We start from the raw sequence: 14273 nt of genomic DNA, 5'->3' as shown, positions 1-14273 counted from the left end.
ATTAGGACTTAAAGTGAAACTCAAATAGCAGTTTTATTTGCTTCAGCTCTGAGTTCCTGTAATACCTGCCAGAGCAGCTTGATGATGTGACAGGTCTTTAATCCACAGCGGCCAGGTGGCAGGAGCCACAGTAGGCAGACTCTAATGAGGCAAGATCAGGCCTCTTTAGTTCATTAAACCAGACAAGGATTTATGGTAGAAAGTCATAGGAAACATGGGGTTTGAGTACACAGAAACATTCTGCTTTGATACCTTGGCTTTATTGCTTAACACTGGAAAACATCACATTCTCTTTAGATTGAATATTATTTGTTCCGCTTCTCCAGGTCCTAGTTGACAGTTCTATTATTGTTAAAGTCCCTAAGAACAGCTCCATACATGATAAATAATTGGTCAACTTGAAAATCCTCCCACTTTTTTACAAATAAGCCAGTTTCTGCATTGATCATTGATTTGTTTATTCACTAGCAGACTTTCTACCAGGTACTAGGTTGGGGAAATATTGAAAATAATCAGTAAATGAAGTAAAAATAAGCCCTTTACTTAAGGAGCCAGTCTACAGTTTAGTAGAAGACCGTCAAGTAAAAGATAAAAAATAGAGAGCAATAAATGCCAGAATGTGGGGAAACACAAAAGGAGTTGGAGCATGTATTCATTCAACAAATATTTATTGAGTATATACTATATGTACATGTTCTAAGGCACCAGAGAGATGGCAGTGGATGAAAACACATTTCTTATTTTCAGGGAGTTTACATTTCCATGGGGAAAACAGACAATAAACAAATGTGTATATAGGCAGATGGTGATAAATGTAAAAAAAAAAAAGAAAAGAGAAAGAAAGAAAGAAAAGACAAAGGAAGGCAAATAGTAATAGGGCCAGTGCAATTTTAGATAGGTCTGTCAGAAAAAGCCTCACTGATAAGGGGGAATATGTGAGTAGAACTCTGAACGATGTGAGGAATCAGCCTTCTAAGGGAAGATTACAAGAAGAGGGAACAGCAAAAGCAAAGTCCCTGAATCAAGATTCAAGGAAATCTTGAATTTAAGGATTCAAGGAAAAGCAACAAGGCCAATGTGGCAGGAGGACAGTAAGGCAAAGAAGGCACAGTGGCAGAGGAGATCAAAGTGGTAGCTAGAGCTGGATTATGGAGAGCCTTTCCAGCCATGTTGTACATTTTGGGTTTTATTCTGAATGAGGTGGGAAGCCACTGGAGGATCTCGAGCAGAATGACATGATCTGAATTACAATTTTAAACGATCACCCTGGCTGCTGTAAGGAGAATAAAGTGCAGCAGGAATAGATGGCAGTAGGGACACCAGCTGAGGTCAATATCATGCTCCAGGCAAGAGATGGTGGTGACTTGGACTGGGGTAGTAGTGGTGGAGATGGTGAGGTGGTCAGATTATGGGTGTATTTTAAAGCTGAGAACAACATAGTATTTATTAACCAATTGGATGTGGGGTGTGAGAGAAAGAGAGGAGTCCCTGCAAGTTTGCAGCCTGGGTAATTGGAAGAGTTAGAATTTCCCAAGCTGAAGAAGACTGAGGGAGGACCAAGGTTTTTGTTTGCTTGTTTGGTGTTTATTTGCTTGTTGAGGGTTTGTGGAGAAGACCACGTGTTTGGTTTGAAGACTATGTATTAGATATCTAAGTAAAGATAGTGAGTAGGCAATTAATTGGATATATGAGTCTGGAACTCTGGGAAAGTTTCAAGCTGGAGACAGGGAAAGCTCCTAGCTGGGAAGGGAGGGAGAGGAGACTCAAAAACTGAGTCCAAATACCCCCAATTTTTAAAGACCAGAGAGATGAAGAGGGATCCAGCGAAACAGACTGAGGACAAATGCTATATGGGGTAGGATGACAATGGAAATGTGGAGGTGTACCAGATTTCAAGGAAGCAAGCGTTTCAGGAAGAAAGATATGATGAACTATGTCTAATGGGAAGATCAACAGAGTAAGATGAGACCTGAGAATCAACATTTGATCGGGCAACATGAAGTTCATTGGTGACCCTGAATAAAGTGGTTTAGATAAGTAGCCAGAAAACTTTTTCTGTAAAGGGCCAGAGAGTAAATATTTTAGGCTTTGCAGGCCATCTGATCTTTGCAGCAAATACTCAATTCTGCTGCTGTAGCACTAGTCATAGGTAGTACCTACGGAATGAGCATGGTTATCCTTGAATAAAACCTTATTTACAGAAACACAGAGTGGGCTCTATTGGTTCATGGGCCACAGGTCACTGACCGCTGGTGTAGATGATGTCACGATATTTAAAGTGTGATTGAAGTAAGTTCAGAAGGGAAGAGAAGAAGGGGTGACTTTGGAGGAGTTTTGCTGTAAGGAGAAGCAGAAAGATCTGAGTGGTGGCTGGAGAAGGGTGCAAGATGAGAGAAAAGAGAAGGTCTCTATTTCCTTGGGAGAAATAACTATGACATCTCAGACAAAGTGATGCTGTAGATGTCTTGGGCCTCAACGTTAAGGAAAACATCCTACTTACTCTATCATTAGAGTCATCATAAAATCCAGCATATAATTTCAGCTACCCTTTAGCTGTACTGGGCTTGGTCTCTATGCCCTTTGGTTACCTGAGCTTTTTACTGGAATTGAGCCTCCCCAACTTAGACTGCTGACTGAGCGATGTGCTTTTATTTAGCATGACCAGTCTTAGAAATAACATAAATGGGGAAAATAAAACAGGTTTCATCTGGGATTCCGTTTCACAGAACTTAATTAGAATGATTGGCATCTTGTGATTTTGATTTCTTCCTAAGCAAAGAACTCTAAATTGAATTTCATTTTTTGAGATCAAAAGAGGATTAGCTCCCACAGTTTCATAAATAATGAACCCAGTTCTCAGCCTTCACTAGGCTACAAGTGATAGTCGTTGGGATTTGATTTTTCCCTGCTTTTCTGATCTGCTTCTTTTTCTTGTTTCTAGGTACAAGTAGCCCCTTGTGCTTCATGCAAGTTGGAATTGTTTTTATTCCTGGTGTTAGATTTGAAGTAGTAACAAAACAAAACAAAACAAAACAAAACAAAAACAGAAAAAAACCTATAAAAAGGAAACATTTTTCCTATTAGCTACTTTTGTTAAGTATTTTTAAGGCATTGCATTAAGTGCTTTACAATTCATCTTTTTTCTTATCCTTATTACAAAAATTTTTAAACATATAAAAAGTAGAAAAAGTAGAATTATGAATATATTTTACCTGTTACTAAGCTTCAACAATTACCAACTCATTTTGGTATAATCTGAATTATTTTGAGAGAAAGTTGTAGAAAATACGACTTTTTATTTTTCTGACTCAGGACTACACATTGCATTCTATTGGTCCTATTTCCTTATCTCCTTTAATCTAGAATGATTCCTTAGTTTTTACGGTTTTCATGACATTGACATATTTGGCAGAAATACTACAGAAGTGATGTTGTGTACTTCTCAGTGTTTTCCATAAGGAGGCCCATGGTGTCGTGTTGTCCCACAATTTGGTGATGCTAATTTTGATCACTTGATTAAGGTGATATTTACCAGATTTTTCTACTATAAAGGCATCTTTTCCCCTCTTTTTAATAATTAAATAATCTGGAAAGAGATAAATATCCTATTCCCCAACAAACTTTCAACCAATACTTTAAGCATCCACAGATGATTCTTCCCTAAATTGACTATTATTATGATGATTACAAAATGGTGATTTCCTGACTTTATCCTTCCTTCTATAATTATTAGTCGTACTCTAAAGAAGAGCTTTTCTTTTATCCCATTTTTAGTTACATAATTTATGTATTTTTGGCAATCAGAGTGAACTCAAATTTTTTTAATTGAATGTGTTATACTTTATTACTGTCATTATTTATTTTAATATTCAAATTATCCAGGTTTTGTTTGTGTCTTTTCATATGCTACCATTCATTTTAGGTTTTGTTTATTTGTTTTGTGTTTGGTGTTATGTTTATATTTAATACTTCTTACTTTCTAGCCCCACGAAATGTTTCACTCACCTCATACTTTCTCTGCTCCAGCTTTGGAATCAGCCATTTCTCTAAAACATTCTAGGTTCTTTTGTGGAAAATGGCATCCAGAAGACAAAATCTGAGTACTGAATGTGCATTTTGCTGTTAGGGTATCATTATATCTAAGCTCCTTTAATGGATAGAGAAGAAATAAAACTTTTTAGAAAATCGTAAGTTTATATCTCATGCCTCTAATTACTGGTCACCATCTTAAGAGTCTTCCTCTCCTTCCTCCATACCACGTTTGTATCTCACCTTTCTTTCACAGTGACAACCCTGGTTCCCAACAACATCCATGTGTTTACTCATTTGCTCAACCCTACAGCACACACCAAATGGTTTCAGAATTGTCATGCCTGTATCACAACCAGCAATAAACCTGTTAAGTTCAAGGTTTCTTTACAGTTCTACCTTCACAGTATACTCAGGGGGTACATAAGTACTACATCCCTCCCATATTAATTTGAAGCAATCCAATGCATCAGATTTTTTCAGCTCTTAATATTGCAATATGGCATGACCATAATGCCGTTATTACACATAAAAATTGACAATTAGTGGATCAACAAGTATCCAGTATTTTTTCAGGGCCAAACTGGCTCCTAAGTATCACAAATGGGTTTGGTTATTGTTGTAATTGTTGCTTTGTTTTGTTTTATAATTTGTTTGTTTGAACCAAGATCAAAATGAAGTCTATACATTGTAACTGGTTGATCCTTCTCAAAGTTTCTTCTGATCTATATGTTTTCCTGCCATTTTTTATTTGTTTCTTGCGATTTTATATAGATGAAATCAGATAGTTTGTCTTGTAGAGCTTCCCACATTTCGGATTTTGCTGATTGCATTTTTATAGTATGAATTACCATGTTTCTCTATCCTCTTTGTTGCTGTAAACTGGTAGTTGAATCCAGAAGTTTGGTTAGATTCTGATTCATTTGAGGGAGTTTTGTTTTGGGAGCAAATAGAGGTTTTCAAGACTACTTTGTAGTAGTATTTTATTCTTTTATCAGAAGGCATGAAACATCTGACTGTCTCTTTGTGATTGTAGCAGCTACTGATACTCAATGCCTACATCCATTAGTTCATTCGATTTGCAAAAGTAATCTTTTTTTTAAATTTGGCAATGTTATAGACACACATGTATACATGCATTCACATAGACACATTTCTGTAAGCAGCTATATTTCAAGCCAACTCTTATCTTTCCCTTAACCCCTCTTTGTTACATTATTACTTGTTCTTTTACCTCACTTGTTTTCAAAGTTCTCTTTTTATGTGTGTGAAAATAAGATTTGTATAATACAAAGTAGTGGCCCAAATGTAGAGTAACAACTTTCCCAGGGGAACACAATTATTTTAGAGGAGAAACAAGAAGAGGAAAATAGCATGTATAAAACAATAAGGAGGTCACAGAAAAGATGTATCTGAGCTCAGTATAAATTTAAACCTAAATTCTGCCCAGAGAACACTTGTATTACTAAGATCACATTTTACAACTATGAAACTTTTAAAGCTTGAGAAATAAGAACAGGAAGATGAGGAGAAAAACTAAAACATGTCCCTAGTTTTAAGGTTTTCTGGATGAGAAGGATAAAATATGTCAAGATTCACTCATGTGTGTTTAAAAACATGAGATTTGAGCAGGAAAATAATTTGAGTTTTTTGTTTTGTTTCCCTCTTTCATGAAGCATGTATTTTATCTTAAGCCAGTTTACCAATGCCATTACATCTCAGGGTCAGGCTGGGCAATTTCATGCCATTTGACCTAACAACCTGGAGACTTCTGAGTAATGGTGACTCCTAGTATGGGTTTTCTAATGTCTGTCACAACATGAAAGGTATTCATTTAACAGAGACAAAACAAAATCAGATAAACAAAAGACATGTATATCTAATTGACTGCAAGGGTTGGAATGAGTGGTTTACTCTCATTCAATTAAAGATAAAAATTATTTACACCAAATAAAATTAGAAACCTGCTACAACTGTTTCTTCTCAGTCCATAGTGTGAGGTTGGGGAGAGGGTCCTTTTTAAAAAGAAATGGCTTTATTGAGATACAATTCACATAGTATACAATTCACTCACAGTATACAACTCAATGTTTTCTAGTATATTCATAGAGTTATGCCACCATCACTGTAATCTAATTGTATAATATTTTATCTCCCCTAAAAAAAACCTTGGCTGCCACTTCCCAATCTCTGTGCCCACTATACCCAGCCCTAAGCAACCACAATTTACCCTTGTTTCCACAGATTTGCCAGTTAATGGGCAATTACCTTTTAATTGCCATTCATGGCCTGTCACACTTAAATTCTTTCCTTTTTTACATTATCATAAAAAGAAAAATTGAAGAAAGGCCAAAAAATATGAATGAGTATCACAAAAATTGTAACAGGATAACCAAAATGATGTTGTTGAATCCAATAGCATCTGATGATTTAAATAAATAATCTTCAAGCATCAATCTGTGGGAAGAACACACTGTGATATCACTTAAGAGAGTCAAGCACTAATAATTTTAAATATAAACTTGAAGCAGGCTTAAGTTGCGGAAACTTGTCATGCTCTTAAAAACAGTGATATTTGCAACCAGGAATATTTATTTGCAAATTCAATTTCTGACTTCTCTGCTCACCAATTGTGTGACTCTGGGGCAAGTAATAGAAGATTTATACACTTCAGATTCCTCTTCTGTAATATGGGAATATTGATGCTACTAACTTCATGAAGTTAGCATGGAGATTAACTCATGTAGAGCTTTTGGAACCAAATGTGGCACATAAGTGCTCAATAAATGTTAGTTATTGATTTATCATCTTTAATAGTTAGAACTCAACATTTTAGGTCAAATTCCAAAATAGAATTATTAGATATGGCAGCTTGCCCCATGCCACATTTGATTGGTATTTTCAAAGTCTCTATTTAAAGACGTTTCCAGCTATGAAAGCAATGGATCTAGAGCTAAGATACTGTCACTAGACAGACAAAGAATATCATTGATCAAGTATAATTAAGAATAGAGCTGTAAATCAGCCATCAGTTGCTTCAGAACAATGTGTTCTATAAATAGTACAATTGCTAATTTATTATTCTCACCTAGCACTCATGTAACAGATTTTCATTTTCTATACTAAAAGAAAAAAATTACAGCAGCAAAAAAGCTTATATAATGGTATTATACATGTCTAATAAAAAATAAAGAATACTGTTAAAGCATTATAAACCACATATAGTCTCTTATAGTTGAAATGTTTAGCTAAGATCCTAAACATGTGACTTTTAAGTCTGTGAATGTGAACTGAAATTGTGATTTTTTTGTCCACAAATGTAAGGAAATGTAACCACCAATACTTTCATTACCTTCTCTTTAATTCCAATCTGAAATGGCTTTTGCTAATAAGACTGACATGTTAGATACTTTTATTCTTCAAGTATTATTGTGTATTTTCTGTTCTTTTGAAAAGTGTGGTGCTTAGTAGTATTATGTCCCAATCAGATGATTCATGATACACAACATTTTCATACTTGGGAAATGTTAACACATTATAGTCCTTGCTTTGAAACATAAAAGAATTAATCACAGATAACACATTTTCATATTCCTTTGACCCTTGAGACCATTTAAATGATGTGGCTTGCATGCAGCCCCATTTTGGGCCCTCAAAGCCTTCTACATTGTCCCTCTCTGTCTACATTTTCACCCCAGGCTTTACTCCTCTTAGCATTGTTTTGTATTTGCATGAAAATGTGTAATTTTTTTTTTTTTTGCATGACAAGTCATTGGTGATGTTGAAGTTAAATGTCTAACATACCTTGCAATATCACATGCCATTAATTCTTACATGATTTTTTTTCTTTTATTTTCAGTTACTGGAGTTTAAATATGCTTGAAATGTAAAAGTGGCATGAAACTGGAGTGATGCAAGAATATTTAGTATTCTTTTAAGGACTATCATTTTTAACTGGGAAAATTTGGGGGCAGTTCTCAACCTTGTTTTTGGACACCAACCCTAAATTACAAATGATGATAAAACTATATTGAACATAGGTGCTGTCAGCAGAGTAATAAATTCTGAAGTGATACCTCTTTTCCCTCTGATAATGTAATTTTAGTACTTGAATGTAAAGTATATGTCCCCTAATTTCAGAAATTATTAATTATTTGGTTCATTATTTTTCATAAAACCTTACTAATGGGCATAAAATTGAGCTCTACTACTTTGCTGAAAGTTTCTACTACCTAAAAAAGTAATGAATTACTTACTGAGTGACAGCACCAACATTTCACTACTTTAATGTTTCCTAAATGAACATAGTTACCAAAATGGATATTTGATATGGGAATGTATGAGTATACAAAGAAGATAAGTTATTTATACCATTTTGTCAAGCTTCAAATCCGTAAGGGCACAGGACTCATTCCCAGCAATGGGACAAAAGCGCACATCCAAACAAGTGTCCTTTCCTTCTAAGTGGTCACCTTGCTGCTCTACATTTATTCCTAACAGCTTCCATTGCCAAAAATGTTTTTGAATACCTGTTTTCAAATTACCTTCAGAGTCTTTGGCACCTTCATTTCAATAGCTGTGTGGTAACAAATCTTGATCCTTGGGGAGTGATTTTAATTTTTTCAGCAGCTGAAAGACCGACCCTCAGAGCCAAATCAGCCAAACAAGGGTGGTAGTCAATCTGATGAAACATATTTTTTAATGATACATGAATACGAAATTAGTAAGACCTGCATGGCGAATAACTTATAAAATGACTGTCAACACATTTCCCAAAGAGAAACCCCACAAAACATTTGCATAAGAACAGCAGCAGTGGAATTAATGGAATTTTCTTAGGGAGTCTTCTAGGCAAGCACATGATATCCACTTGAATGAATAAATTCTAATGCCTGTATCATATGATGTATCTATGTGTTATTTTTCATGCAGCCTCATTTAAGCTAATGGAATAGTTAAAAATTTTAAAGACAGTCATTCTTACTTTTTTTACCTGATCAGAATCTAGTTTGAGTGACTGCCATTTTTCCTTTGATAAGTTAATATCAAGTTAATACCCCTTTAGCAGCAATTTTAACAGATGTTGGTTGATATTGCCTCATGACTGTCACCAACTAGCTCTGTGATAGCAGTATAGGACACAACTTCTCTGTGCCTCTGGCTCCCTGTCTACAAAATGAGGGCTTGGGGCTAAATTATTGTTAAAAATCTCTTTTGAATAAAAATGTTATATTCTAATGATTATATATTCATGTGTAAGGCTATAATTATCACATATCATAAATCTACATGCTTCTTTGTGCAGTTTTAATTAAAACTAAGCAGAAGTAACTCAAATTCAAATTATTTTAAAAGATATCAAGATCAAATTCAAATTATTTTAAAAGACATCAAGACACTGGGAAGAAAACCAATTTCTCCAATAAAGTGTTTTCTACCTGATGGTGATAAGAAGACATCTGTATAACACTTTATGTTTACATTGTCTTTTGTGAGTCTCACAACCTAAGAGCTGCTATCATTGTCCTCATTTTGCAGATGAATATACTGAGGTTCAGAGACATTCAATTACCTCTCTAAGGTGATGAACTAGCAAGATGTAGAGCCAGCACAAAAAATTCTGGGTCTTCTCCTTCTAATTTAAGACTCTTTCCCTCCATCACCATTTATCTGTAACCAGTCTTTTGCTTAGGAGACAATTTTTTCAAGGTGCCACCATTCAGAATTTATACTCCTTGAAAATAAAATCAACCTTTAGAACTCTCTGGCACCACTTTAGAATTATCCACTTGCGTCACTACAGCTCTCTGTGCTTTTACAAACTAGTTGTTTTGTCAGCATGAGTGTGACAACAATTAGACGTCCCCTGTTTTTGCCCCATGCCTTTTCTCCTTCACAGTCATTCAATGACAAGCGTAAAAAGAGCTTCATCTTTTCACGAAAATTCCCATTCTACAAGAACAAGGAGCAGAGTGAGCAGGAAACCAGTGATCCTGAACGTAAGTAGATTCTGAAAGATAATGTCACATGCAACATAAGAGAAAAAAAATTCACAGGCAACACGCAGGATGTAGGCTCTCCCACGCCACACACCTAGGCAAACAACACAGCAGGCAGGCAGGGCAGGTCTACTACTGTGACCAGTGTCTGACTACAGTCTGGATCCCTCCTTTCACATAGCTCTTCTTTGCAGAAGGCATTGGAGAGAGACTTGCCAAAACTGGGACTTGGACCCAACCAACATTTATCTTTGACCAGGACTGGGTCTGGTTTGCCTTTTGTATCATGCAACCCTCTAAGTCTTGAGACAAATTATTTTCTGAGAAGAAATATTGGATTCCATTGCCACATATGTTTTTTGGAATGTTAGGAACAATTAAATTATCTTTATTGATTACTAGCACATTTGCTCACTCTTTCCCTCCCCCAAAACACTAAACACTTTCTGAGCACTGAGCTTGTAATGGTGGATATCCTTTAGAATTTGCTATGAAATTTGGAGAGGTTTATTCTTTAAGTGGGGCATTTCTGTGGCAACGTGACTGACCATGGTCAAAAAATGGGCATATGCTGAATTTTTTTTTCTTACAATCTTTTGTTTAAACCTTGAGTTGCTCTGCAAATCAGAAATTTCCTTCTTGAATCTCAGCTCAAGGAGTTTGGGGTGAAAGTTTTTTTAAAAGAAGAGAGAATGGGATCCAGATTGTTAAGGCAGCACGGTCTGTCATGGTAGTATTCATTTCAACTCCACTGACTTCTTCCTTCCTCTTCCGTGGCTGTTCTTCCTCTCTCATTGCTCTCTCTGGGGACTTCCATGCAGGACATCCCCGGATTAGGTGACGACGGTTATGGAACAAAGACTCTGAGTAAGTTTCCAGGAATGGTCACTGTAACTTTTCTTTTCTTTTCCTTTCCTTTTGAGTTTGGCTTTTGTTCCTTTTCCTGAGGGCCTTTCACTCCTAGCATGCACAAGATACCAGTTTTATTTGTTACCTAGCTGTGAATGCTCCTACAAAGTAACTTTCGATCGTTTTGTTCTGCATGTCAGCATTTAAAAGCAAAGTGTATCAGGCACTCTAACTTCTGTTGCAGTTAACACCATCCCTTTCTGACCATGTGATATCATCAACATGGTCCTGATGCCCACCATAGCATCACTTGCTCTGCCGCTTAATACCTCCAAAGAGCAAGAAACCATGTTGAAAGAAAGGGTGAGCTAAGTGCTCTAGAACAGCAAAACAGAAATGTACTTTATGTTCTTTCTTCTGCCTTTTCACATGGAAATATTTAATGACCTTGTCAAATCTCATAATTGGGTTGTACTTTGCTGCTAGTAAAGGAGCTGTTTTGTAGTCAAAAGGAACATGCATTCTCTAAAAGCAAATTTTAAGCTACTTCATCTTCCATGAGTATTTATTTATTAACTTTGATTTTTTTTCTGACTTGCGGTGATCCTGCTTGAAATGTTTATATGATAAAGTTTGGATATGTAATAATATGCCTTTCTATCAGTGATTTATTAGCTACATTACAAAATTAGGTCTTCACTTTATAGCATAGAGTGAAAAACAAAATATATTAAAACTTTACATTTTCTAATTGTTCATGTATTTAGTCTGTATCTGATTACACTAAGCAATTAAAAAAATAATTATCCTTTGTCTTAATATACTACATTATGATTTTTCCTCTTTAATAACTAACCCCATTGTGTAGGCACCAATGAAATCAGAACAGAGTTTTGTGTCTTTTGCAACTGTATCACATGTTTAATTTTTTTTGTTTCGTTGTTTTAAATTAACAGCTATGGGCAATATTTTTAGAAGCTGTTTATTTGTATAAAACAAAATTGGTTTATTTGTATAAAACAAAATTGCATTGAACTGGACTTTGTTTTCAAGGGCTCTTTCTATAACCCTGAGTATTGATACCCCTCATAATTCAAATTGTTCATTTGGAGAGTTTTTAAAAGATATTTATATTTTTAAAAATCTGATCAAGAGTACTGATCTTAAAGATGAAAACTTTATTTTTGAGTTATTATATGCAATATGATAGAAAATTTTCCCTGAATTAGTGGCTGAAGTTTGAATATTGATTTCAGCATTATCTGGACAGCATCAAGCACCACCAGAGAGAATTTGTAAACTTTCAATTTGAGAGGGAAAAGAAACATCTTAATAATAAATATCACTAAAAAGTAGTGGCTTTTGGAGTGTCAAAAATAGGACACCATTTCAATCCAGAATATGCAAATGTTTGTTTGCTCTTTAAACATTGAACAAATTTAAAAAGTAAAACTTGGCAAAAACAACAACAAGCCCTGTCATACCCAATTCAAGGCACTTAAGATAATAATCTCCATGAAATGCACTATTATTGGTTATGTGCCTTGACTTTCATTTTAGTAATAGAAAACAGATTTGCACAGGTCCATCCACACTTCTTTCCCTATTGCCTCTTTGCACTTGCAAAATGTGTGCCCAAATTAGTAATGCAGCTCTGATCATAGACCAACACAAAGAGAAATGATCTGTGTGAATTTAACCCATGCTTTCGTTTTCATTAGTTTCATGCTCTAAAACTACTCTATCCAATTGGCAAGAATGTATGATATCAAAGCACTTTTTTATTGTTAGAGAATAATTTTATATATTATTTTTCTGTTTCTAAAAATGTATAACTATTGTCACTTTTTTAAAAACTGAATTTATAGTGAGCTTCAGAAATCAAACAGTCACATGTTCTTCATTTAATTAAAGTAATATACAAATAAGTTAATAGACTGATGAGTGTATCATCTCTAACTTAACAAGCAGTATGGATGAAAGAAAATGATTTTGGAAATAAGAGCTCAAATTCTGGCATATAACCAACACATCCCTGTTAAGTTAGGTGAACTAGGTATGAAAAAACAATTTGGAGTATTGCTGTGCAAGTCATTCAGCATGAATTTAAAAAAAACATACTTCAGCCAGAACCTATACTGTGTATCAGGCCATTTATCTCCCGCCTGTTCCATGCCATTAGAATTCAATAGCTATCCAAGCAAGAATCCTAAAATAAAAACAAGGAACTATTGAGCTGATTCGTAAAATATTATTCAGTGACTCACATCTTCCTCAAAGATTTTCAGCTCACTCACTGAAGCAGAAAAGATCTTCAGGAATTCCTTTTCATCCTGAGAATGTGTTTAGGAACTATTTAAATAGAAATAAAATTCAAGGGATTCCAGGGATCAATTAACAATTTGAATTGCAGTGTTCCAGCAAAATTCTTGAAGGCTAAAATTGAGAAATAAAAAAGCCTGCAAGAAAACACTGCCTACACACCAGAAGCTTCTGAATTTATAGTCAAGAAAACATTCAGTCAAGACATACTAGTCATTGTCACATTAATCTTGAAAGTAAGAGGTATATGAATGGGTCATAGTATTTTTCTAATCGCCTAAATTGACATTATGCATTTTTTGTGATTAAAGATACTTTCTTCATTTGCTAAAAAGAAGAAACAGCAATCAAGCAGCGGGTTCCTGTAAAATGGAGATAAAGTTTTCATCTTCTTTATCTTATCTGAGTTTTCTTAATGCAGCCTCCTCTGCGGCTTTTACTTGCCTTTCGCTCATATTTCTAGTAGCCTTGCATGAGTGTATTCCTTTCCGTTCTGGCTGCTCTTCAATGCTTGGTATCTCTTTAATTTGCTGTGCTGTTCTTGCAGAACATGTTTCTTCTAATGCCAGCGATAGCGAAAGTAGCTACCGTAAGTTACTGCTTTGGTTTGCGGTTATTTTCTTTGCAATTGCCCCATTGCCTGTGGTGGTCATTTCAGATTTCTGTTGTTTTTCAATTGCTACCTTTTATCATCTGTATTCAAAGCAAATGGCTTGAAATGAAATCACTGGATGTGGAAAGATAAAAAAGACACTAGAGCCATCAGTGCACCCTTATGTGATTTCTGCAAGCAGTAGTGGTCTTGCTAATAAACAATTCCAACCTCAGTTGGTTATGACTCAGTGATTCAATTCTCACAGAGAAGGTGTGTAAAAAGTTCATCGTGGTGGATTTTTACATTGTAACCCCCAAAATAATTGAAACTCTCAGCAGGAGGGTGGAAAATCATCATGGTATTGTTTTCCTTCTTATTTTGCCATTTCCTTTCTGTTCTTGGCTCCCCTTTATAGGAAAAGCATTTATAAATAAAGTGTTCCTTTAAAATCAGATGTGAATCTTTTACATCACTTTCTC

The 14273-nt window shown here is 35.2% G+C and overlaps 1 protein-coding gene across 19 annotated transcripts in view; it reads left to right on the top strand.

The window, feature by feature from the left end:
• DLG2 (discs large MAGUK scaffold protein 2) overlaps positions 1 to 14273 on the top strand; it is a 2182864-nt gene that overhangs the window by 2143777 nt on the left and 24814 nt on the right. For 10 of the 19 annotated variants that reach the window (XM_054441571.1, XM_063671280.1, XM_054441568.2 and 7 more), the window contains one exon: positions 9929 to 10028. In XM_054441571.1, the coding sequence (XP_054297546.1) occupies positions 9929 to 10028 (100 nt within the window). Of the gene's footprint in view, positions 1 to 9928; positions 10029 to 10849; positions 10896 to 13746; positions 13789 to 14273 lie in introns of all 19 variants that reach the window. The other 9 variants (XM_054441573.1, XM_054441577.2, XM_063671281.1 and 6 more) reach the window with 2 other exon arrangements.

Source organism: Pongo pygmaeus, chromosome 9, assembly GCF_028885625.2.
Source record: "Pongo pygmaeus isolate AG05252 chromosome 9, NHGRI_mPonPyg2-v2.0_pri, whole genome shotgun sequence".
In the NCBI taxonomy this organism is placed as follows: Eukaryota; Metazoa; Chordata; class Mammalia; order Primates; family Hominidae; genus Pongo; species Pongo pygmaeus.
Note: the sequence above shows the minus strand (reverse complement) of the source record. Positions and strands in the feature narration are given on the sequence as shown.